General features: G+C 51.0%; 1 protein-coding gene and 2 pseudogenes across 2 annotated transcripts; 1 reads left to right on the top strand and 2 right to left on the bottom strand.

Annotated features, from left to right (window-relative positions):
- Positions 1-611: 611 nt before the first annotated feature.
- LOC144256122 (chemokine-like protein TAFA-3) lies at positions 612-4,952 on the bottom strand. Its single transcript, XM_077801234.1, has 4 exons — positions 4,736-4,952; positions 2,684-2,794; positions 1,575-1,724; positions 612-736 (listed from the first exon to the last, which is right to left on the bottom strand). Exons 1-4 carry the CDS (start codon positions 4,950-4,952, stop codon positions 612-614), a joined length of 603 nt encoding a protein of 200 aa, XP_077657360.1.
- A 3,490-nt stretch (positions 4,953-8,442) lies between these two features.
- LOC144255969 (rho-related GTP-binding protein RhoC-like) lies at positions 8,443-11,449 on the top strand (annotated as a pseudogene). The gene is made up of 4 exons (XR_013344020.1): positions 8,443-8,685; positions 9,587-9,707; positions 9,973-10,103; positions 10,938-11,449. The product of XR_013344020.1 is annotated as a rho-related GTP-binding protein RhoC-like (transcript).
- Positions 11,450-12,147: 698 nt separating this feature from the next.
- LOC144256121 (helicase MOV-10-like) lies at positions 12,148-23,492 on the bottom strand (annotated as a pseudogene).
- Positions 23,493-24,138: the final 646 nt, after the last annotated feature.

Raw genomic sequence — 24,138 nt, 5'->3', positions numbered from 1 at the left:
ATGCAACTAATTAACCATGACACGCATGGAATTGCTAACAACTTTAATAAAATTTTAATTACCCCTTGTTTCATGGGATAGGCAACAAACCATGAAAATAATGATCCTCTTGGGTGCTGTCACAGCAGACAGAGCAATTTGACTAGAGGAAGGGAGGTATGAACTGTTTGGAGTTTAGAATTGTGGGAATGGGGGGACAGTCCATGGAGAAGTGTTGGGCAGAGTGACTACTATACCTGGAATTCAGGTAGGAGGAGAGACTCCTCCCTGAATTATCTAGATAGCTTCCCCAATTCCCCACTTTGTTTGTATAGACTTGATGTTTTCCAGAAGCAAACTCACTATAGGCAAAGAAGAGAAAACAAGGCATATGGCCCATCAAAAAATCTACCAGAAAGACACTCCTGGATTTCTGACCCAGAGCCCTAACACCAGTCCTCAGAGTCTGACTGTACATGGGAGGACCACCTGGGGATGCAGTGAGTATCTCACTGCTCACAGATACCAACTTGGGTCATGCCATCCTGGATCCCCAGGGCTTCTGTGCCCCCTTGGCTGCCCCAGGTAAAAGAGGAAGAAGAGGAGTAGAATGAGGTGTCCACCTGGATACCTTAGTGGGTTTTGACTTTGTGTCCACTGCTGCAGCTCCATCCTGACAGGTCCGGGAGCACCTTACACTCTTCCCCTGGCAGGCAGGGCTCCATCTGACACCACCACCTCTGCAGGATGATAGAGGCTATTGGGGCAGGAGGCAGGAGTGCAACTCTAAGCTCTCTGCAAGCACAGCCAGCAGTGAAGGGGGGGGTCTGCAAATGAGGTACACATTTCCACACACTCCTGGCATGGAATCCCATGTTTCCCTTGTCTTCTGCCTACTCTGGGATGCCCAGAGATGAAGAAATGTTGAGGCCTGGGGACATAGCCCTACCAACTTTAATCCTACAGGTCCCAGCATCTCACCAAAAACATTGAGGGGGAAAGGAGGCAGGTGAAGTTGCCTCTGAGGCAATCATATCATTGGCACAGAGGTACCAATCTTCAGCTTGGTGTGTGTGAGCTACTATGCACTATGTGCAGAGGTCCACAGACCAGAAGGGCACAAGCTGGCATGCATGTGATCACACTGGGCATGGTTACTCAGATGCCACTTAAGCGTGAGAACAGAAGCCAGAGTGGGTAGGTGGGAAAGGGTGATGCGAAGGAACACAAGTGTTCATGTAAAGGCAGGGTTGAGAGTAGAGCATGTGGAAGAGGCTGGGGAGAGAGCAGTAGGTGAAGAGCCCATGTCTGAAAGGCTGTGTGTGGCAGAAAGCCTAAAGTATGAGGGAACTTGTCTGTAGGTGTGGGCTGGGCAGTGAGGGACAGCACACAACAAGAGCTTTCCTTGTCTATAACACAGAGATAGTCATATCTGCCCTCCTGTCCCCCAGAGGGTGCCCTGTCATTTGAGACTCTGATCATGAAAGCCCTGAGATGGGTATGAAATTGGATCTCCAGAAGATGAAAAGGCCCAACCAGACCTCTTTATCTCTCTGCTCAGAGTCTCACTGACCAGGGCCTAGCTTCTCACTCACCATCCTCACAGGAGGACTTTGCCCACATAGTGCCAGCCACCTGGCTGGAAAAGCAGGAGCATTTTACGGTCTGGGAGTGCTCCTCCATGTGGTTCCTGTGGCAGCAGCAGTGAGAAGCAATCACCTCACAGGTGCCCTGATTTACAAAGACTGATGGGGCCAGCCACATCAGATAAGGTCCCCAGTCCAGGCCTCCAGCCCTGCTCCCCTCCCACCCACCTGTTGGTCCTTGAGCCGCTTCTACCTGCTAGGGAGAAGGCCTTTCCTTCCTTCCTTTCTTGTTTGTGTGTGATGGGCGGGAACTACTAGGGATTGAACCCAGAAGCCCTATACCACTGAGCCGCACCCCCAGCCCTTTATATTTTATTGGGAGACAGGGTCTCGCTCAGTTGCTGAGGCTAGCTTCAACCTGCCTCAGCCTCGGAAGTCACTGGGATTACAGGTGTGCACCACTACACCTGGCTGGGGGAAGGTTATTTAAGAGATTTCCAGGGCTTTGGTTTTAGCTCACTGATGGACCACATGCCCAGCAGCATCAAGTCCTGGGTTTGATCCCCAGCATCACACACAGAAAAAATCCAATGACAGGGGAGAAAGAAGCAGATGAAATCTTCCTGTTCCTCCCCAGTGAAACCGCACTCATTACCCTTTGGCAGACCCTGGGTCTGAGCAGAAGAAAGCTGAAGTCTGGCACCAGGTCCCGCCCCCACCTCCCTGCTTTCTCAGGGTGAGGGCAAGGGCCCCAGGGCTTACAGTGCGTGGGGAGAATCATCCACTTATATAGGCTTCAGACATCCCAGAAGGAAAACCCCAGAATTAGGCCAGGAGGCTAGACTTAAGCCCCCACCCGAGGGCCTCTCTCCCTGCAGCACACCTTCTGGCCTGGAAGGGACAGAGAACAGTGGGTCTGCCCAGGCATCCTCCTGGTGGGGATAGCAGAAGGGAGCAGTTGCCTGGGTGATGAATAAAGGAGGAGTCAGAACCCTGAAATCTATGGATTGTACTTTGCCTCCGAGATCTGCTCGCTGTGTGGAACAGGGTGGGGTGTTATCCAGTTTTCCAGGTGTGCTGGAAAACCTCCTTCCCAGTCCCTACTGCCTCCCCCTAACCTATAGCAGTTGGAGGCTTCGAGGAAGCAAAGGCCGGGAGGGTCCACAGCCACATCAAGCACAGTGCCAGCAGCCAGTGGCCTGAGTTCCAGTTCTGCACGGGCCCTTTCACTCATCCTGTGGAGAGAAGGGCACACCTTGCATAGCTCCAGACAGGAGGGGCTCTCCTAGTGCCCAGCCCTAGTTGCTTCTCTGTGCTATGCCCTCTGGGAGGCAAGGGTGGGTAAGATGCCCACCTTGTCCCCAAGCAGCTCAAAGCCTGGCACAAAGTCACTGTAGGAAACGATGGATGCCACAGAGAACAGGGGAGCAGGAAGGGAAGACCTGAGGAGGAAGTGACATTTAAAAGGGGTCTTAGAGCTGGGCACAGTGGCACACTTGTAATTCCAGCTGCTTGCGAGTCTGAGGCAAGAGCATCCAGAGTTCAGAGCCAGCCTCAGCAAAAAGCGAGGTGCTAAGCAACTCAGTGAGACCCTGTCTCTAAATAAAGTACTAAATAGGGCTGGGGATGAGTTCAATCCCTGGTATCCCCAAAAAATTTTAAAAATGGGCTGTGGTGTGGGAGGAACAATCATGCTAACTCCCATTTTTCTTTTTCAGTTCTTAACCCAGGCATGCTCTTGAATCCTTCATGACTATTCCAAAAAGTAGGATAGTTATTACCTATTTTATAGATGAGCAAATGGAAACTCAAAAAGTATGGACACAACCCAACCAGCCACCAGTGAAGGACTGGCTAAATGCTTTGAAGAGAATCTGGGCAGTCTCTTCCAAACAGCTGTGGAAACACAATGGAAAATGCTTTATTTAATGATGCATGCAGTGATTTCCAATGATAATCCACTGTTAAGATGGAGCAGCAACATGTGGGACAATGTGTATAAGATGTGTAAAAGAGGGATTATTTATGCTGCTTGAATAGGCATAAACTAGCTCTGGAGCCACATGTGGTGGTCTGTACCTGTAAATCTCAGCAACTCTGGAGGCTGAGGCAGGATTGCAAGTTGGAGGTCAGCCAGGGCAACTTAGTGAGAGCTTGTCTCAAAATACAATAAAAAGGGCATGCACTTCGGAGGCCAGATAAGTCTGGCTGAAGATTCCTTAAATGGTGTGTCCTGCAGTGTCCTGTTAGTAGGTTCTATACCAGGCTCCAATGTCATTGGTGTAGGATCCATATTTTAATACTGTTCCTAAAATTTCATTTAATACCAAGATGTCTTTGACTTGATTTTATTCTTTGTAAGTCTAGAAACGAGATTGTAGTTTAGCCATTACTGATATTTTTTTTAAGGATTTTTTTTTTTTTTTTTTTTTTTTTTTTTAGTTATTGGCGGACACAACATCTTTGTTGGTATGTGGTGCTGAGGATCGAACCCGGGCTGCACGCATGCCAGACGAGCGCGCTACCGCTTGAGCCACATCCCCAGCCCCATTACTGATATTTTTAAAACAGGGATATGATTTCTTGCCCAGCACTTGAAAAGAGAAACAAGCTTCGGTTCTCAATGCTGACCTTTCTTTTTCAGGTACAAGTTTTCTAGCTCAGACAACTGAGAAAAACTATAGACCATTCTTGAAGCATTGGTTACACATTGATTTTCTATATTGCAGGCAAATTGGGCTGTGATGGGTGGTGTGCAGGCAGTTACAGGATCTGACAACCTGGGAGGTTCTGTATTAAAATGTTACTTTGTATCAGTTTTAGTACAACAAAATAAAGGACAATTTCAGAAAAAAATAATTAAAAAGGGCCAAGGAAGTAGCTGGCAATAGAGAAGCCCTGAGTTCAATCACTAATATTGCGAGCGCACGCGCGCGCGCACACACACACACACACACACAAAGCACCAAACCAAACCAAAGGATTGTGACAAGTATTTAAAAGGTTGAGTTATGAAGATCCTAGAATATACAAGTCAATAAAATGTTGACAGGTTTCCTCCTTCTTTGTCCACCTTCTCAGTCATTTTTACAAGAAAGATCTACATGTAGGTAAATACGGTATGTAACACATCAGACGGGGGCTAAGCGTCACTAAGGACACAATAATACAATAGGAGTGGGAACTGTATTCCTGGTTGGGGATCCAGAAGCACTTCCAAGAGTAGTACCCTTGGAGAAGTAGGTAGGAATTGGACTCGGAAATTCCAGGCAGTGGAAGGAAGGGAATATGAGGCAGAACGGTGGTCTGGGTCTGCAGGTCCCGGAAGGTCCGCAAGGATTCTAGTGGCAGAGAGTGGTCTTCTGCAAACACCACGTCCCACTCCATCGCCCGCGCTGGCACCCAGGTTTCCCAGTCCTGCCTCCCGCGAGCGCCCAGGTGGGGCAGGAGCGGGTGCTGTTTGGCCGCGGGAGGGCAGCAGCGGCCCTTCCTGATGCCACCCAGAGCGCCTCTCAACTTTCTCAACTTTCTCTACGCCCATCTGCCTCTAGGGGCTGGAAGGCGGGGCAGGGGCCGAGTCCTCCGGGGTCCCACCCGCTCCGGTCGCCGCCCGCCCACTCCTCTGCAGTCCTGGCAGCTCGCAGCGACTCTCCTTCCAGCCTCTCACCCAGCCCGGGGCAGGCGCCCCAAATCCTCGCGCCGCAGCGGAGGCGACCCTTGGCGGTCTGGGGCTGGGCCAGAGGCCGGCGGAGACAAGGGCTGAAGGAGGGTGGGGGCGGGGCCGGGCCCCTAGGGTCAGTCTCAGCCTCCTGCAACGGCCACGCAACTGGAGGCAATGGAGAGGAAGGTACAGGGGTCCGGGCAGGGGGAGAAGGGCCTCCCAGTTCCCGGGAGAACACTTTCCTCCTCTCCACTCGCTGGGAGCTCGGGCGGGTCAGCGAGGGGTTTTGGCCCGTTCCCTCCCCTTGGACGCTGCGTCCGGGCTGCAATGGGGTCCAGCCTGCTGGGCTCCTCCCCCGGACTGCAGCGAGGGGCCCTACCTAGGAGCGGCCTGGCAGGGGCTCTCTCCTGCTGAGGCCCTGATAGGAGCCCTTTCCCTTCCCTCCTGGTTTCCCCTAGCCTCCCCCGCGGAACGAGGGAGCGGCTTTGATCTCCCTAGGCAAGGGAACCCAGCCCAGACGCCCTGGCTAGCCCCAGGCTGGATGGCCCAGTGCGGACCTGGCCTGGGGTGCTAGGGATGGGCTGGGAGTTCTTCCAGGCCCAGACAGTGGAATGGAGGGAATAATGACCCTTGGGGGCTGTCATTGTTCTGCGGAGGTTGGACACTGCCCTCGAAAGTCCTTGGAAACTGCCTGGGGGATGGCGTAGGGGAGACCTGGAAGGATCCAGCCCGTGTGTGTTCCTGTGTTCCTTAATAGGAGTGTGTGAAGGAATCTACCCTCCACACTCCCCAGCTAGGCTAAAGATTTATTTTAGGGGTGTTGGCTGGGGAGCCCAGGGCACAGAGTTCTCTCAGTTCTGGTTTTAAAGTTGAGGAAGAGGTGTCAACTGAAGAGTGAGTCTTTCCCAAACTTCAGGGGAAGTGAGCCAGGTAGGAGGCCCACTGGATCTGCGGGAAAATCAAGAGAATGAGCTAGGTATCCCACATATCTTGTCTCAGGGGAGGCGCCAGAAGTTCCAGGCTCTGTTCCAGCTCCACTTCAGTCTCTGCGTGGGGTTTGGTTGCCCCTTTTAGGGTCAGTGGGGCAGTTCCTCTGGGGTTTACTCTCACAGGGAACTATTGTTCCTGCCATCTTGGCCTTGGGCCTTGTGTCCTGGCTTGGCCTGGGCTGCTTGCTCTTCTGGCCCAACCAGAGCCTGGAGGGAAAATCTTTTGAGCTGGGGGTTCCAGGTCACTTAATTCATGTCCTTGTTCTGAAGTTCTGGCCTCTGCCTCCCACCATCTGGTGCCAGTTGCCTTGCTGGGGGATGGCAGTGGCGCACTCTTGCCTAAGTGACTGGTAGATCAGTAGTGATTGTTCTCTATCCGCATTGCCTGGGTTGGAGTTACCCCAGCCTGTGTTTACACAGCTGCATAAGTTGAACTAATGGGAGTAGGTGGGGGAATTGGAAGAAATCCTAGTGTCACTCACCTGGGTAGACTTCAATGAACCCCTGTTTGGAAAGGGATGTGCTGGCAGGGCACATCTTCCCTGTCGTTTGGGGTATCAGCAAGAGCCCCTCTGTGATCCGGAGAGTGGTTCCGATAAATTCTCAGTGACTCATGTCCTCTTCCCCCACATCCCAGTTTTCTGAAGGTGTAAGTGGAGGAGAGGGAGGGGCCGCCTAGCATCTCACTGTTGAAGAGAAACAGCCTGGGGCTGGAGTATTCTGCTTCCTAAAAAGCAGACCCAGGCTATATAATGTGAGGTGGTGGAATGCAGGGACTAGAAGAGCTCAGCCCAGCATCCAGCATAACAGGATGTGGGACTGAGGAAAATCTAGGTTTGAGGCAGAGATCAGGTTACCTACCATACCCTGTGCTCCCTGCCTAGTTGGTAGAGGGACTGGTCCTCATTTGTCATTTCTTTTGGGGCTCCTCCCAGCCCAGGCTCTAGCTCCTTCCCTTTTCCCAACAGCCTAGATTTCATTTCAGCTCCAGAGCACACCCTCTCTTTCTCCCTGACTGCAGGGCTGGGAATCTAGCTGGGTGGGGTTTGGCTCCCCTCCCTGGGGAAGGAGGAAGTGAGGGGAACTGTGAAGGTGTGATGAACTGCAGGTGTGATGAACTGCTCCTTCATGTGTGTTTGTGATGAGGGACACATGGTAACCTGGGAAGCTGACTCCTTGCCCTGAGTCACAGGGAGGGGTGGGCAGGGCATAAAAGTGAGCTGGACAGAGGGAGGAAGGGGCTGTTCCAGAGTGGGTGGAGGTGATTCCCTAGTGGATTATTCTGTCCCTCTGCTGTGGTGGATGCGTGACTCCCTAGAGTGTAGTCATTGTCCCCTATTGGGGGCTGAGTAACCTAGTGTTGCCACCAGGCCCAGGAGGAAGAGGGGAGGAAGGCAGGCTGTCCGAATGTGCGCTGTGGGCACTGCCTGGACTGAGCCTCCTTTGTGTGACCCGGGGTTTGGGGACAGGGTGGGGTGAGTCAGAGAAGCTGCTGACTACTGCCTCTGTCCTCTGTCTGGGTTTTCCTCCTCCTGCTCTCCTTTCCACCTCTGAGGTGACATGTAGAAAGGCAGAGACTCTGGAGGCATATAGCCCTGCTTTGAGTGCTGTCCTTGACACTCTGATTATCTAACCCTCAGAGAGTTTCCTTGTTGGCCAAAATGGGAAGTGCACCATTCACCTAACAAGCCACTGGAAACTGAGGCAAATATTTTTTGTCAAAATACCCAACAAAGAGTGGGCACCATGGGGCTTTATAAATATTCCTTCTCTTACATATCAGCCACCCAGTAAGTGGTTCTGCTAGTATCTGGTTTTGTAGAGGGACTCCTTGTTTTTGACTAGGCAGGCGTGACTCAAGCTGAGGGACAATCTGTTCTAGATTACACCTTAGCAATTATTAAACCTTAAATGTATCAAATCTTGTTACAAATGAAATCTGTCTCATGACTCCAATATGCAAATCAGATAAAAGCTGGCTTTTCTGGAGGCATCCCTGAACACCTTGCTGAATGTTTCCCCTCAATTGAGTGGATAACATTGAAAGTCATGTTTTCTGGTTCCCAAGTGGGTTCTTCCACCTCCCACTGCTATATTTTAACCCATTGGAGAAGACCTGTCCCTGTCCCAGAAATTAGGAATCTTAAACTCTGTTTCCTACAGGATTGGTGCTTGGCAAGAATGTGCCGAAGCAAGCCCCCTTTTCTGTTTTCTCTTCCAGGTTTGTGGAGAGGTTTTGGAGGCCACAGAGCAGTTTTTGGACTACCAGTTTTTTCCCCCAAATCCCTACTGCCTCTTGTTTGCCAGCCCCAGCCATGGCTGCAATCAGAAAGAAGCTGGTGATTGTGGGGGATGGTGCCTGTGGAAAGATCTGCCTCCTCATTGTCTTCAGCAAGGATCAGTTTCCAGAGGCTACTTCCCTACTGTCTTTAAGAACTATATTACAGACATTGAGGTGGACAGCAAGCAGGTAAGGCCAAGAGCCCTTTCCTATCCTGCCTTGGAACCCTGTTCCTGGTCACGTAGTATGTCCTTCCTTACCACTCACTCACATTTTTGTTTTATTTTCCTGTGGAAACAAGTAAAATTTGAGAAATGAAACTGCACTTTTAGAAAACCTGGATATAGTCACATATGGTGGTACATGCCCATTATGCCAGCTACTCAGGAGGCTGAAGCAGCAAGATTGATCACAAGTTTGAGGTCAGTGTGGGCAACTTATCCAGACCCTCTCTAAAATAAAAAGGGCTGGAGTGTGGCTTATTGGTAGAGTACTTGCCCAGCATGCATGAGGCTCTGAGTTAATCCCCAGTACCCCAAAGAAAACCTGGATATATCCTCTGGTTCTACCACATACTCGCTGTGTAATCAGGGCCAAGTCCCTTTGCTTCTGGGTTTAAACTCCCCACCACCACAAATTGGTGATGATGGCATGACTTACCCCAAAGGAGTGTGAGAATTAAAGTGGTATTCACGATAGCAATTCATTTGAGATCACAAAAATCAAACACATTTTAGTGACTTTTGTGGGAGAGGGGTTACTAGGGGTTGAACCCAGCAGCACTTTGCCACTGAACTACATCCCCAGCCCTTTTTACTTTTTTAAATGAATTGAGACAGCGTCTTGTTAAGTTCCCCAGGATGGCCTTGAACTTGGCGATTCTTCTGCCTCAGCCTCCCACATTGCTGGTTTATAGATATGCACCAGTACACCCAGTTTACATCTTAGAACTTTAAAGAAAAACTCAATTGAGTTTGTTATGACTGTGATTAATATGGTGCCTTGCACACAGCAGGACTAGTGGTTTTAGAGAATCTCTGGGTAGTAGGTTGGGGCCCTTGGGGTCAGCTATGTATTGCCCGTTTGTCAGGTGGAGCTGGCTTTGTGGGACACAGCAGGGCAAGAAGACTATGAATGTCTTCGGCCTCTCTCCTATCTGGACACAGATGTCATCCTCATGTGCTTCTCCATTGACAGCCACGACAGCTTGGGTGAGGACTTTGGAGAGAGGGGGTAGAGACGCTTTGGAGTCAGCCATCTTCAGAGGCTGTGGGGATGGAGTCACAAGGGCCACACAGGCTCTGCTGGCTCCTTTGTTGTGGCATCTCCAGTGTTTGGAAGGGCTTGGGGGAGGATATGCTACAAGGGACGGGGTTTTGAGGTATGAAGGAGACCATCAGCCTCAGACTGCTATGGGAAGGAAGACCAGTGCTCACATGCTTAAACTGAGGTACCTGTTGGGACATGTCTGTGCAGAAAACATTCCTGAGAAGTGGACACCGGAGGTGAAGCACTTCTGCCCCAATGCGCCCATCATCCTAGTGGGGAATAAGAAGGACTTGAGGCAAGATGAGCATACCAGGAGAGAGCTGGCCAAGATGAAGCAGGTGGGTGGGGCTGCCTGATGGGGAACCCTGGGGAAGAAGGTGCCCTCTGAGGGGTTGCAGGCTGGGGCAGAAAGGAGCTCTCTCTTCAGCCAACTGTCCTGTGTTAAGCAGTCATAGTGATATCTACCTCCTCCACTCCCATGTGTGTGCCCTTCTAAGAACCAGAAGGAACCTCAGTATCAAATCAGATGATCATAGAATGAAGTGACTTGTCCAAGGTCACTTGGCATTTTAATTTATTCCAGTTTATTATTCTGTCTTTGGAATTGGGGCTACTAAGATGAATAAGGAAGTCCTTGTCCATGGGGAGACAGCTTATGTTTCACTTAGGGTATGCAGACTGTGCCATCAGTGTACCTGGGGAGGAAGGGCATCATCAATGGCTGAAGAAAGGCTTAGAGTGTGAGGGAGCTGGCTAATTCAGGGTCTCACTAAGTGGCCCACTGACCAGAGGAAGAGTTTATTACATGAAGCTGCCAGGGTATGGAATAGAGACTATCTTGAGAGGATAATTATATAAGGCAAGGTTTTAAACCGGGGACAGCAGGCAGAGGATGGGTTGGGGGGATGATGGAGAAGGTAGTCATTTAGGAGGTAGCCAACACATATTCAGGCAAAACATATGTGGACCATAGGGTCTGCAACTAGGTAGGAGAGGAGGGGCTAGTCTGGGGACAACTTTGAATGTAAACATGAGGTTTAGATCCCTGCCTGGGGCAGCCGGGGCCTGGATGCTTTGTAAGCTCAAGGCTGGAGGAGGTATTTGTTATGGGTGAGGTGGTGAGAGGTACACTTAGCCAACAGCTTCCTCTGCCTTATCTTCTGTCTTCTCAGGACCCCGTCGGATCTGAGGAAGGCTGGATATGGCAAGTCATATCAGTGCCTTGAGTGCTCTGCCAAAACCTATAAGGGATTGCGGGAGGTTTTCGAAATGGCCACTCAAGCTGGCCTCCAGGTCCGCAAGAATAAGTGCCAGAGGGGCTGTCCCATTCTCTGAGATCCCCACAGCTCCTGATGCCCTTTTCCTTCACAGGGGCTTAGGGATCACCCACCTGCCCTTGAGCTCCACCCTTAGGACTCCATGCTGAAGGCTCCTTTTTCCAGTTCCCTCATGCCCAGGATTGCTTCGTTTCCCTAGCCCCCAGAGTGGTGGCAGGCATGCCCTCCCTCCCTGTCCTCTGGGAGCTGGGCCTGTGGCCTGCCCTTCTTGAGCAGTCCCTCTCCCTGCTGCCTTGGTCCAGGGGTAGGGCTCTTGCTCCCTTTGGCCCTCCCCAGAGGATGGTCACACACCAGCACTTTATATACTTCTGGCTCAGAGGAACATTTCTAGGGTAGGTGGATTAGGGTTTCTCCTTTGGGCAGGGGCCTTGTCTATGACTTCACTTGTTGGGGGGCATGAATAAAGGCCATAGGTTCCAACACGTGTGTGGCAGCTTCTTATTTTCTTTGTCTGGTTCCTATTTTGGCTACAAGCCCAGAGTCCCATCTCTCTCTTCATTTCCAAGTTTCTTGCCAGACTGGCCCCCTGTTGGCAAAGGCAGGACTAGGGTAGAAGGGTGGAGTCTTAGAGCAGAGATGAGGTCATGCCTGGCTTAGCCTGGGAGGTGGGTGAGGGGCATGGTCTCTAGCCTGGACTAAATTTAGAAACTGGTGGGTGGCTTCCCACTGAGTTTCCTCCCCTGGACATGGAGTCTGTGAGGAGATGTGGCCCTGGACAGGGTGTGACAGTCTCACCCTCTTGCAGGTCAGCTTGGGGACACAGGAAGCTGGGGCCAAGATGAGGAGACACGATCAAGAGGCTTTTGCATAGAACAAGATTTTTTGTTTTCAGAGTTTTTCTTCCTTCCCCTTCCCCCATAACAATGCTAACAAGCAGCTTGATGTGTCATTCTCCCCAGTAGTGGAAGGATGGAATGGCTTGGTTGTAAACACCCTCCCCCAGCCTTCCTGTCCCTTAGAGGGGCAGCTCAGCTGGGTTCTGGTTCAGGGTTGGGTGCAGCGGGCTAAGGCTTGGCTTAGTGTGAGAAGGCAGGAAGCTGTGTCTTCAGAGCTCATTCCTCCACTCAGGCTCCACTTGCAGGGACAGGCCCCCTTTACTCTCCCACTCCTGGGGGAGGTAGTCATGACCATGGGGCCCTAGAAAGAAATGAGGTATGCTTTGTCTTCTTTACCTTCTCTTCCACCACTGTCCCCTGCCTGGCTGGCCCAGCCATACCTAAGGTAGAGGGGCTGAGCTTGTTCAGATCTTGAAGTAAGTTCTGTCCATTCTGTATTTCCAGTTTGGCAGGAAAGGGACACCCTGTATACCCTCCGTTTTGTGGGGTACAGAGGTGTTGGCACACAGAGTTGTGCAGGCCTGGATGAGGAGTACCAGCGCAGGCTGGAGGCCAGGCCTGGGTCCTGCCACATCTGAGCCTTGGTTGCTCAAGCTCTAAATGTTAGCTCACTTACAAATAAGATGGAGGTTTTATGAAGATTAACTGATCCTGAGGATTGAGCCATAAGCAGGTACTAATGAAGATACAGCTGCCTAAGCTGGGGCTTGTGGCCACCATGAGGGATTACAGGGCAGGAATGCTCACACTTTCCAGTCAGGGTCATGGCCCAAGAGAATGGGGTTGCCCACTATGATGAGCAAAGCTTTGGCCCAGGTCACAGCCACGTTGAACCTCTGGAAGGAAGAAGTGGTGGGGTCATGGGAAGGAAGGGCCAGAGGAAGGAAGAATTCCTGCCACACCCACCAGCCCTCCAACCTTGGGGTTCTTAAGGAAACCCAGGTTAAAGTGCAGATCCAGCTGCACAAAGCTCTGTCTGCTTCGCACAGTAGAGATGAAGACCACACTGCATTCTTGGCCTTGGAATTCTTCCACAGAGCCCACCTAAAAGAGATAGAGGCAGGGTGTGAGAATAGGTGGGTTCAAGGGGAACTTAAGGGATGTCTGCCCCATGGCTCTTGAGCTGCAAGGAGGGTACACTGGGCAATTGTTGATCAGTGGGTGAGTGCTGCCACAGGGGACAGGAGGCATGCTCTGCAAGCACAAGCCTCAAGAGTGAAGCTAGCTCTGGGATTCAGGCCTGTAAAGCCATCAGAACAAAGCAAACAGTGTTGCAAAGAACACAGTAACTACAAACAGTGTTTCTGAAACTTTCCTGGAGATAATCAGCAAGTACTTCTTAAGACTATAGAACCTGGGGCCCTAACCCAGACCTCCTGATCAGAATTTTCCAAGGCAGATGTCTCCAAATCTCAAAAGAGTAGGTTTCAGGCTTGTAACTGAGGAGCTGTAAAAAATACTAGTGCCCTGGCTCTGCCCCCAGATATCAGTGTTAATTGGCTGGGAGCAGCCCTGGTAGTATTAAAAGCCCTCCAGGTGACTTTTCTCTGTACTAAGAGCTTGGAATCACCATCTCAGAGCAAGTGTTAAGCTATTGAGGGTGGAGTTGAGGTGACAATATCACATGACAGATGGGGGTAGGCTGTGGCATTTGGACTTCATTCTTAGGGCAAAGACCTCAAACCTGCCCAATCACAGTGACCTGGGAGGTTGTTAAACATGCAGGCTTCCTGATCCCATGCCAGAACTATAAGCTGGAGCTTTGAGGAGCAAGAGGATGGGGAAAAACCCAGTTCTGTCCAAGGCAGTGGAGGTGGGACAGGGACATGGGCCAGACTGAAGCAGTGGCATAGGAGCTGAGGTCTCTGATTTGGGAAAAAGAAGGGTACAAAGAAGGTGAGAGTGAATGTGAAGTAGTGTGTTACCTTCAAGTCCTTCCAGTCTCTGAAGCTCCCTGTCAAGTTTGGCGATGCAATAACGGATTTTTTCGACCTGGAGTGAAGGGAAAGGCATCTTTCTCTTATGCAGTCACCTCAATTCAAGAGGAACTAGGCAGGAAGGAGGCCAGAGAGCTGGGGAGCAAAGAGGGAGGAGGCAGCTGACCTCTGCACTCTTCTGAGATATAGGGCCAGCAGAGGCCAGGGCTGTTCTAGAGGTATCACCTGGGGGAGGACCCATCCTTGCTGGGAACTGAGGGTCTGACCTGCTTCCAGTATGGCGAGATGACTCCAACACTTCATGGGCTCAAGAGGGCTTTCCCTTTCTTAGAGGAAGGGCCAGGAGCAGCTCAGGTAGGAGGTCACCATGGCAGCCTGTAAAGGGTTGAAGAAGGATAGGCTATTGCACTCATGCTCATCTTTGCCCATCACACCATGAAAGATGATGGGAAATCCCTGGTCACAGGGTTAGAAGAAACCCTCAGCTGGACTTCCCTGCTTCCTTTCCCTCCCACTCCAAAACCCTTGCAGGCAATAAGGAAGCTTAGGCCAAGGGGACAACTGGAGGGACCCCTGGTGTCCAGTCGAGCCTTTTCCTACCTTCAGTAAACAATCAAGATATGGGGGTGGGGGCCTGAGTCCTGCTCTGTCCAGCCTCACCTGTTGAGGCAGACCCTCTTAGCGGCAGAAGCACTCTTGATCCACCACATCTGCACAGGCCTGCAGCTCTCCAGCGTAGTAGAGTTGGTTGGGAATGTCCAGTATGGTGGGATGGGACCTGAGAGGCAGGAGGGAGGGAGAGCTAGACCAAGGCCTGGATTACTTTTGTCCTGCCCTGGGGGGACAGGCTTTAGGCCCACACATGAGCGTCTTGCTTCCTGCTTCCTGCATAGCAGGACACATTCACCTGCAAGCTCTCCTGCCAGGCATTGCACACCACATAAAGCAGAACTTGTGGGTCCATAGGGATCCAGTGACCAGTAAAATTATTATTATTTTTTTCAAATTACTTTTAAAAACTAAGATTTGCCAGGCATGGTGGTGCATGCCTGTAATCGCAGTGGCTTTGGAGGCAGAGGCAGGAGGATGACCAGTTCAAAGCCAGCCTCAGCAAAAAGCAAGGCACTTAAGCAACTCAGTAAGACCCTGTATCTAAAAAATGCAAAATAGGCCTGGAGATATGGCTCAGTGGACATGTGCCCAGTTCAATCCCTGGCACACCCCATCCCTCAAAAAAAAAAAAAAAAAAAAAAAAAAAAAAAAAAAAAAGAAAAGAAAAGAAAAAGAAAAAGAAAAAAAAACTAAGAAATTAGGGACTCAGCTTTCAATTTTGCCAAGGAAGGGCAGTGCAAAAACAATGTATCACTTCCCATTACCCTTATTTGAGATAATATGTTAAATCCAAAAATAAAAGTAGTAACGACACAATAACATTTCCTTTTTGCAACTGTCCTATATGGTACTCATCCAAGCATTTTTAATGTCTAAATTTATTCAGTAAAAGAAGCATATAAACAGGGTGTGGTTCTGTGTGCTTGTAGGTCCAGCTAGCTATTCAGGAGGCTGAGGTAGGAGGACTGCCTGAGGACAGCCTGGGGAACAAAGAGACTCTTAAAAAAACAAAACAAAACAGAGCTGGCTATGTAACTCAGTGGTAGAATTTTTGCCTAGCATGTGTGAGAGTCTGGGTTCAATCCCCACCACTGCAAAACAAACAACCCTGCCTAGCCCTCTAATTTGATAATATGTTTATGAAAAACTATTCATTTTCTCATTTCTCCTTGGATTGCTTGGAAATGCCATCTGAGACAGACATCAGACACATCCTGGTGTCTGACCACCCCCATATCTAGATAATCTCACTAGTCCAGAATGAAACCACTAGCCAAAGGAGGCCTCTGACCTTCCAGTCTATAGTCCTTTCTGCATCACAGAGGCGCAGAGCACCAGGAATGCAGACCAGAGCCTCCTGCTGGGGCGCAGTGGGTGCGAAGGCATGGGCTAGCAGTAGAGGGAGATGAGGGTGTGGGCATACCTGTAGTTTCATAGCAGCTTGGTTATGAACTGAGGTGATGAACTTGGTCATGGCCATCAGGGCCCTTCTTGTACAGGGCATTGTAGGTGAGCAGCCGTTCCAGCAGCGAGTACCCCAGCCCATACTTCTGTGTCAGTGGGGACCGCAGCACAGGTTCCAGCTGTCGAGGGTCTACAGCCAGCACCAGTTGCCCTCCTGGATTGCCTGTTTCCTTAATTTCCATCAGTCCTAGAAGGCAAAGGTGGTATGAGGAGAACCGTAAGTGATGGGATCTCCCCATGCAGGGTGGCACACCTGCAGCCCACCCTGAGCTGCTCACCTGCTATGGCCACCAGATTCTCAGGTTCCATGCAGTGGCCAGCATCATCGATGAAGATGTGTGTAAAGTGATGGATGGGAAACTGGGCTGATACCAACCTGGGAGGTGTCAGGCCAGGCAGGGTCATCCCCGGGCACCCAACTACCAAACCTGAATGCTCACCCAATCTGGTCCCTCACTCACCCACTGAGAACCCTTCCCCATCTTCCCAGCCCACTACCCTTTTATTTACACACACACTCACCACCTGCTGGCCATGATGAGAGTGGTAATTAAGACGCGATATTCCTGCAGTTCCTGCTTGGCAGGAAACACATACTCCCCCTTTTTTGCATCCCTATTACAGTAGGGCTGTGGATTGTGAAGCAACATGAGGCATCAGCTTGGCTCTACCCATGCCCACCCTCACTTTGGCACTGGGCCACTTTATAGACAAGGAAACTGAGGCCCAGGGAGGGTTCTCACCCACGCAAGGGTGAGGATCCAAGTCTCCCTAGTTTTCTGGTTTACCCTTAGAGTCTCCCAGACATCTGCCATCCCCTCTGCACTTCCCTTACCTTAATGTCCTCAGGTACCATACGGATGTCCCTGCTGGGGGCCAGGAGGTGGTAGATGGAGCTGGGCAGGTGGACCCAGAGCCACTGACAGAGATCAGCACCTGAGCTGGACGGAGCGCAGGCTAGGATGTGAGCTTCAGGCAAGTGCTTCACCACCTGAGATGCGGACAGGTAGAGTGTGGGAAGCAGTTTCCCAAACTCTGGTGACTCACACTGGGTCAGTGCAGCATCTGCCTCCCACAGCCAAGGGAGGCAGTGATATAAAAAACAAGTTCTATCCTGGAGCCCTGCTAGTCCAATTAGCACTTTGACGTGGGACAACAACTGCAATAAAACACAAGTCTATGAATACCGAAATGCAAAAAGTCACTCCAAGAGCCACACAGTGCCCAACCTACCCAACAGTGCTCAACAGCCACACTGACTCTAGCTCCCCACTTAAAAAAAAAAAATTGTAGTTGTAGATGGACAGAATGCCTTTATTTTATCCGTTTATTTTTATGTGATGCTAAGGATTGAACCCAGTGCCTCACCCATGCTAGGCAAGTGCTCTGCCACTGAGCTACAGCCCCAGCCCTCCCCACCTCCTTTTGATGGCTGCTGAGAAACAAGAACTTTCAGGGAGATGAAGGAAATCAGTATTTGGGGAAAACCACTCCATCTGGGGGAGTCAAGGATATAGGTCCCAGGTTTATCCTCAAGCCTCACCTGCTTAATGGCCTCCACTAATGTGACAGTCTTGCCAGTGCCTAGAGGCCCAAAGATGATGTAGGGGGCTGGATGTGTGGTGTCCATAACAATGTGCTTTATGGCCTGCAGCTGCTCTGGGTTTGACTCCAGACTCCGGTCATACAGCCTGGCAGGGAGGCTGGGAATCTGAACTTCAACTTATCCAGCATCCCAGAGGCCTCTCAGACTCCATCCCCAAGCCCCACACTACAACCAGCCTTGGAGTCCCCTGCCCTCAGTCTCACTTGAGCTTCACATCTGAGGGCAACAGCGGGACACCACGGGAGGCCACAGGAAAAAGCATGGACCACAGCAGCCAGCGCCCTGTCAGTTCCAGGGCCCGATGCTGGACCCGCAAGGGCTGGCGGTTGAAGGTGAAGTTCACCTTGAAGGTCAGCCCATCCACAAATCAGCTCAGGAGGGTTTGGATAGGGAAAAAGGTAGAGGAGCTCCAGTTAGGTGGGCCAGACAGTAAAAAGCCAGGACCTCCCTCCACCTCCCTCTGCTCCACTCTCTCTTTCCAAGACTTCCATAAAAGCTCCCTAGGAGAGGCAGCTGCTGGGGTAGCTCAGAGTTCCCTGGAAGAAAAGCCCCTGCCCTGTGCTTGGGATCCACTCATCTTAGGAGAAAGCCTCTTGTCTCCCCTGGCCTGAGGGAGAAGACTGAAGAAGGGTTCCCCCAACACCCACCTCATGGAAAAGCTCAGTTTGACATGGTCCAGTTCCACCTTGTGCATGAAGCCCTTGTAGGTGATGGGGTCCTCCTGGTGTGTCTCAGAGGAGAGGAGGGCAAACAGGTGGTCCCCCCGCAGCACTGAGGGGTGGCTCTCGGTCACACCAGGAACCTACAGGGTGTGAACGTAAGCAAGCTTCTGTCCCAAGCATGGTCACTGAAGGACCCAACCTCCAGGCTCTCCAGACCTCTGAGGGACAAAAACTGAGGCTCTGGCCTTCTAACCCAAGACTCAGAGAGCTGCATTTTCCCTGTTTCCCTTCCTCTCCCACCAGACAGGAGTTTTGGGGAGAGGAAGGATACAACCTTCCCAAGCTTCTCACAGGTTCAGAACTCCAGGTGCTAGTTTAAGGCCTGGCAGCCGCTTCCCACTCTACTCAGCTGCCCTCTCACCAGCTCAGTTCTACTCTGCCTTTAAAATCTTGTTAAAATTCATCTCCTGTAGTCATCTTGCCCTGTTCATCCTTGTTCTCTCTTCCCACCTGCATTTGTGTGGAGAAATTCATTCTTGTGGGTAATTCTGGTCTAAGGTACACACATTCAAAATCTGTGTGCTAGAAAGGGGCCTAAGAATTATCCAGTCCAACTCTATGCTTTTTTGATAAGGAACCTATGGCTCAGAGAAAGCAAGGATCTTGCCCAAGATCACACAGCCAGTAGTAGCAAAGTCTAGATTAAAACCCCAATGTCCTGCTCTGACACCATTTTGGGCAAAGGATGCCCACCCTATCCCTTGCTGACCCCTCTGGGACAGGAACCATTTCATCCTTCTTCTAGTTTGCCCTGTATTTAGGAATGGCCTATAGAGGTTGGCTGACTTGAGCCTGCCCTCCCTGCACCTGATCTGAGCCCCAAGCTCCAGCGTGAGCAGCCTGGGGTTCTGGTCCACAGGGTCCCAGATCATGGGCACTGATTCCAGGTCATAGTGCCGGATGTCGTGCTCCATCTAGAGCTCCTCCAGGTGCAGCAGCAGTCGAAGTTTCACCTCATAGTTCCTTCACCTCCACGTCAGGGCTGTCTCCAGCTGGGCCCTGGCAGTGATGGTTGGGGAATGAAGTGGGAAGGGCAGGAAAGGGACAGATCAAGCACCCCCATGACCAGGAGCATCTACCCTCTCCCATTTGCAACTAGGAACACACCAGGAATCAGAGAAGACCAGAAGGACAGAGAAATGGATTGGGTCAGAGGCCTTGAAGAAGGGAGCCCCAACTCTTGCTTCCTTCGATGTCCTTGATCCAACCTCAGACCTGACTTGAGTATCCGTGGTAGATCTTATGGCAGAAACATTCTCCCCCAGATCTTCCTTCCATGACTCACACCCTAACCTCATTCAAATGTCATTCTCTGTTCAAATGTCACCTCCTCAAAGAGACCAGGACTGACTGTTCTCTGTAAAACATCACCAATTCATCCCCTTGTCCTGCTTTGGTTTTACTTTAGCATTACTTGAGTTCTTCAAAGCACTCACCACAATATGGAATGTACAAGTAAAATAAAAGAAATGATCAGTGCTCACTGTTCCCCACCAGAATGGGCAAGGCCCATTTGGAACAGCACCTGGCAAGTGGGCATGCTCAGCAAGGGTGAGCGAATAGAGCCTGGGAAGCTGGACAGACATACAAAGCAACAGGCAGAGGCCAGCAGGGAGAGAGAAGATGGGAGTGGGGCACCGAGGGGAGGCACTTACTTGATCTCAGCAATCTCCTTTGAGGCAGTGAAGATACTTGTTACCTGAAGAAGGATGGGGAGCAGCTGCCTAAGGCGTGGGGGTGGGTAGTAGGTCCCCAGTTCCATACTTAGCTTCAAGTCATAGCCTTTAGCACTGCAGAAGTAGGGGGAAAAGCTGTCATAAACATTGAACTTGTCACCTTCAAGACTCTGGGAATGCCCCTCCGTGGAGGAGGCACAAGGACCCCTGTGATGCCATTGCCAAAGGGTGGTCGGCAGCCTCTGCCCAAGGACATGGAGCTCACTAGCTCATGTGGCTGCTTGGTCCATGGCTGGACCAATTTTGGAAAGCCCAATACTTGGAATATTTTTAAAAATATTATTTATAATACATTTTCATTATTAAAAAAGAATCTGGCAAAAAATTATAATAACATTTTTACCATCCTGAGATAGCCAATGTTGATTTTTTGGGGTATGCAGGCTTCCAGATTAATTTATATATATATATAGTTTTTGTTTTGGGGTACCAGAAATTGAACCCAGGGGCACTTTACCACTCAGCCACATCCCCAGCCAGCCCTTTTTAATTTTGGTTCTGAGACAGGGTCTCAGTAAGTTGCATAGGGCCTCACAAAGTTGCTGAGGCTGGCTTCAAACTTGTAATTCTTCTGCCTCAGCCTCCTAAGTCACTGGGATTATAGGCATGTGCCACTGCACCTGGCACCTATATATTGTTAACAAAAAGTGAACAATTATCTAACTGTGAAAGTCCTACAGTATTTTGTAACTAGCTAGCTATGTCGAAAAGATGTTTACACATGAGTCCATTCGAATGACATGTCCAGCATAGGGAAATTTATGGAGACAGAGATAAAGTGAGTGGCTGCTAAACACTGAGCAGGTGGGTGAGTGATAAAAGGGTGGTAGCTGAAGGGTATTGGGTCACTCTTCTTTGGCATAATAAAGTGTTCTAAAACTGACTGTAATGATGGTTGCACATATCTGTGAACATACTAAAAAAAATCACTGACCTGTATGATATGTGAATTATTTCAGTAAAGTTGTTTTAAAAAAGAGAGAGATCTGGGTGCGGTGGTACATGCCAATAATCCCAGCACCTCAGGAGGCTGAGACAGAAGGATCAAAAGTTCAAGGCCAGTCTCAACAACTTAGCAAGACCCTGTCTCAAAATAAAAAGGACTGGGGCTATAACTCAGTGGTAAAGTGTCCCTGATTTCAATTCCCAGTACTACCATTTTTTTTTTAATTTAAAAAGCGAAGAGAGGGGGTTGGGTAGAACATGGGCTTAGCATGCATGGTTTTGATCCCCAATGCTGAGAGAGAGAGAGAGAGAGAGAGAGAGAGAGAGAGAGAGAGAGAGAGGTGTGTCGATCTATAATGGGCTGCCTGATAATTCATTACACAGTGAAAACACTTCTTAAAAAAATGTTTTCTTACTGTCCTTGTTCCTGCTACTCTCCTGCAATTTGCTTCCTAGGCAGAAAAATTTTTCTGAGCCCAGAGGAGGGAATAAAGGGGCCCCTGTTTCCCAGCTCTGGGCTTTTCCCAAGGGCCCACACTGTTGTGATAAGGACATGCCAAGACTCATCAGGTCTGGACAGAGGGCTTATAAGTCCTTCCTCTATCCAGTTGGTCAACACAGGGTTTCCAGTGATCCAGGTGCACTTGAAGGGAGTTGTGGACTTCAATTGTGCAGCCAGAGGGCTGTGGGCGATGGCATCCAAGAAACGGGAAATGTAGAAAGTGCCAGCTCCTTCTGAACCAGACTCCCCAGGTCCCAGAAGCTCCCAGAGCACCGTGGCTGGGAAGTAGCCCACAAAGCTTGTCTTACATTGCACATGCAACTCATAGCATTCACCTGCAGGAAGAAGGTTGAGTGAATGGGAGGGGGGAGGGAAGGCAGGGACCCTCCCACCAACATGCTGACCCCGACACTACCCCAGCCGGACCCATCCCGAAAGGACAGCCACAGTGTGTGCTCCAAAGCTGCAGCCCTGCTAGGACAAGCCCTGCCCACCAGAGTTCTTCCCTTTGGAAAGCTACTCACCGGGGCCCAGCAGGCAGGGCAGCTTCTGGTCACCATAGTAGAAGGCAAACTGGGGTGTCCAGCAGAAAGGGAAGAGGTGACTGAGGGTAGCAGGTTTGTTTCCTCTGTTCCGGAGCCTCAGGGTCAGCACCTCCTTGTGGTTCAAATCCAGTCAGATAAGGAGCTGCTCATCTCGTGCTTTATGGGGCCCCTGGACTTCCACGTCCACCCCATGCTTCCCGTGAAGATACTCAGCCCTGGGGAGAGTGGGAGTCAAGGGTGGGGGCCAGGGCAGGAGGGGCCTGGGCTGGGGGATGCCCTGGGGAGAGTGCCAGCCATGCTCCCACCCGCAGCCAAGACCCCACCTGCTTCCCCCATTCCTTAAGGAAGAGGCCTCCCCACAACCTGAGCAAACTACTCTTTTCTTGGTTAGACAGCCCCTTCCCCCGTGCTCTGAGCACCCCTCACAAGCAAGTGTGTGTGCACGAACAAACACACACACACACACACACACACACACACACACGGACACACACCTGTCATAAAAGTTCTTGGCTAGCAGTGACTTGTGGTGCTTGCTGATATCTGAGCTCAGCTTCTTTCTCCTCTTTTCTGGGAGCCGCGAGTCAGTCCAGTGGTCCAGTTTGAAGAACCTGACCCGAGTCTTGGTGACGTAGGCCAGATTTGCCTTGAGAAGCACTCAGACTGATCCCAGAGATTCCAGTGTGTGACCCCAGTGCAGCCTCTGAGGCTCCCAGGGCAGCCTAGGGGAGGGGACAGGTCTCCCAAAGATGAATGGGCACTACCCAGGCAAAAGAGGGAGGGCACAGTGAGTCAAGGTGAGGGGTGTGACCTCGATACCTGGGCCATTACTGCACCTCTGGGAGCCTGGCTTCCCTCCGTTACGAAATGGGAATGGCAGGGCTGGGGATGTGGCTCAAGCGGTAGTGCGCTTGCCTGGCATGCGTGCAGCCCGGGTTGGATCCTCAGCACCACATACAAACAAAGATGTTGTGTCCCCCGAAAACTAAAAAATAAATATTAAAAAATTCTCTCTCTCTCTCTCTCTCTCTCTCTCTCTCTCTCTCTCTCTCTCTCTCCCTCTCTCTCTCCCTCCCACACACACATCTCTCACTCTCTCTTAAAAAAAAAAAAAAAGAAATGGGAATGGCAAGGCTTGCCTCTTTTAAAGGTTGCTGTGATCCTCACCCAAGATAGTAGCATTGCAGCAAGCCACATAGCCCAGCACCTGGCACATAGAAGACCTCAGTAATAGTGAGTGATGATTAGTATCACATAAAGTTTGGTTGCACTAAAGTGAGAAGTGCGAGGGGAGTGGCAGGAGGCAGCAGAGGTAGGCAGGGCCCACCTTTCGGGCCGGGGGTGCGTAGGCCCTTACCTGATCTTGAAGTAGGGGTTATAAACGGTTCGCAGCTGCTCGCGATCTGCCTCCATGTCCAGTCCTCGAACGACTAGGAAGCACTGGCCCGTCTCCCGGAGCTGCCTGCAACTGAACATATTGGGCATCACAGTGGCGGCTGTTGCCCAGGCAGGAGGGTCCGTGGAAATGAAACTGAAAGTCACCGCTGCGGCTGGAAGTTGGCGGCCCTGCGATGAGGGTGCAGAAGGGGGAAGCTCCCTACCTCTGACCCCCTGCTCCTGCAAGCTCCCTTTCCCCTACCAGGCTTTCCCTACCTGAGCCTTCCCTTCGGTCTCTTCGTCTTATCCCCTCCCTCTCTTCGCATTAACTCTTTCCTAAGGAGTCTGACCCCTCCCTCAGGGCCCTCCCCTTACCCCAAGCTCCCTCCCCTGGCTTCCAGCCAGTATCTGAATGTGGCCATCGCCAAGGGCCCCTAAACAGCCCAGGAGGACCTCTGAACCTCTGCTAGGGATACTCCCTAGCACTGGAGGCTACTCCCACCCTCCACAGCCTCAGGACTTATTGAAAAGCAGAAGTGCTTTGGGTCAGCTGCAGCTGGACTAGGGCAGCTCATCCAGCACCTCCCAGAGACTGGCAGAGACATAAACCAGCACTCCAGCCAAGTGGGAGTCACGCCCCCCTCCCCCATATTCCCTGCTGGGCTCAGATGCAGGGAGGAGGGCATGAGTCAAAGAAGTTTGGGGTGAAAGAACTAGGAGTCTCTGAGATAAAGGTGAGTATATGTGGGAGAGA

Source organism: Urocitellus parryii, chromosome 7, assembly GCF_045843805.1.
Source record: "Urocitellus parryii isolate mUroPar1 chromosome 7, mUroPar1.hap1, whole genome shotgun sequence".
Lineage (NCBI taxonomy): Eukaryota > Metazoa > Chordata > Mammalia > Rodentia > Sciuridae > Urocitellus > Urocitellus parryii.
Note: the sequence above shows the minus strand (reverse complement) of the source record. Positions and strands in the feature narration are given on the sequence as shown.

Bases quoted from the DNA above. Each gene is read 5' to 3' on its own strand.
- LOC144256122 (XM_077801234.1), bottom strand. From the start codon at position 4,952: ATGGAGTGGGACGTGGTGTTTGCAGAAGACCACTCTCTGCCACTAGAA. The intron at 2,795-4,735 runs GTATTATTGTGT...CCACAGGATGAG, and splicing joins ATACAGTTCCCACTCCTATT to TGAAAGGGCCCGTGCAGAAC. The intron at 1,725-2,683 runs GTTAGGGGGAGG...TGGCCCCATCAG, and splicing joins GAAGCCTCCAACTGCTATAG to TCTTTGTAAATCAGGGCACC.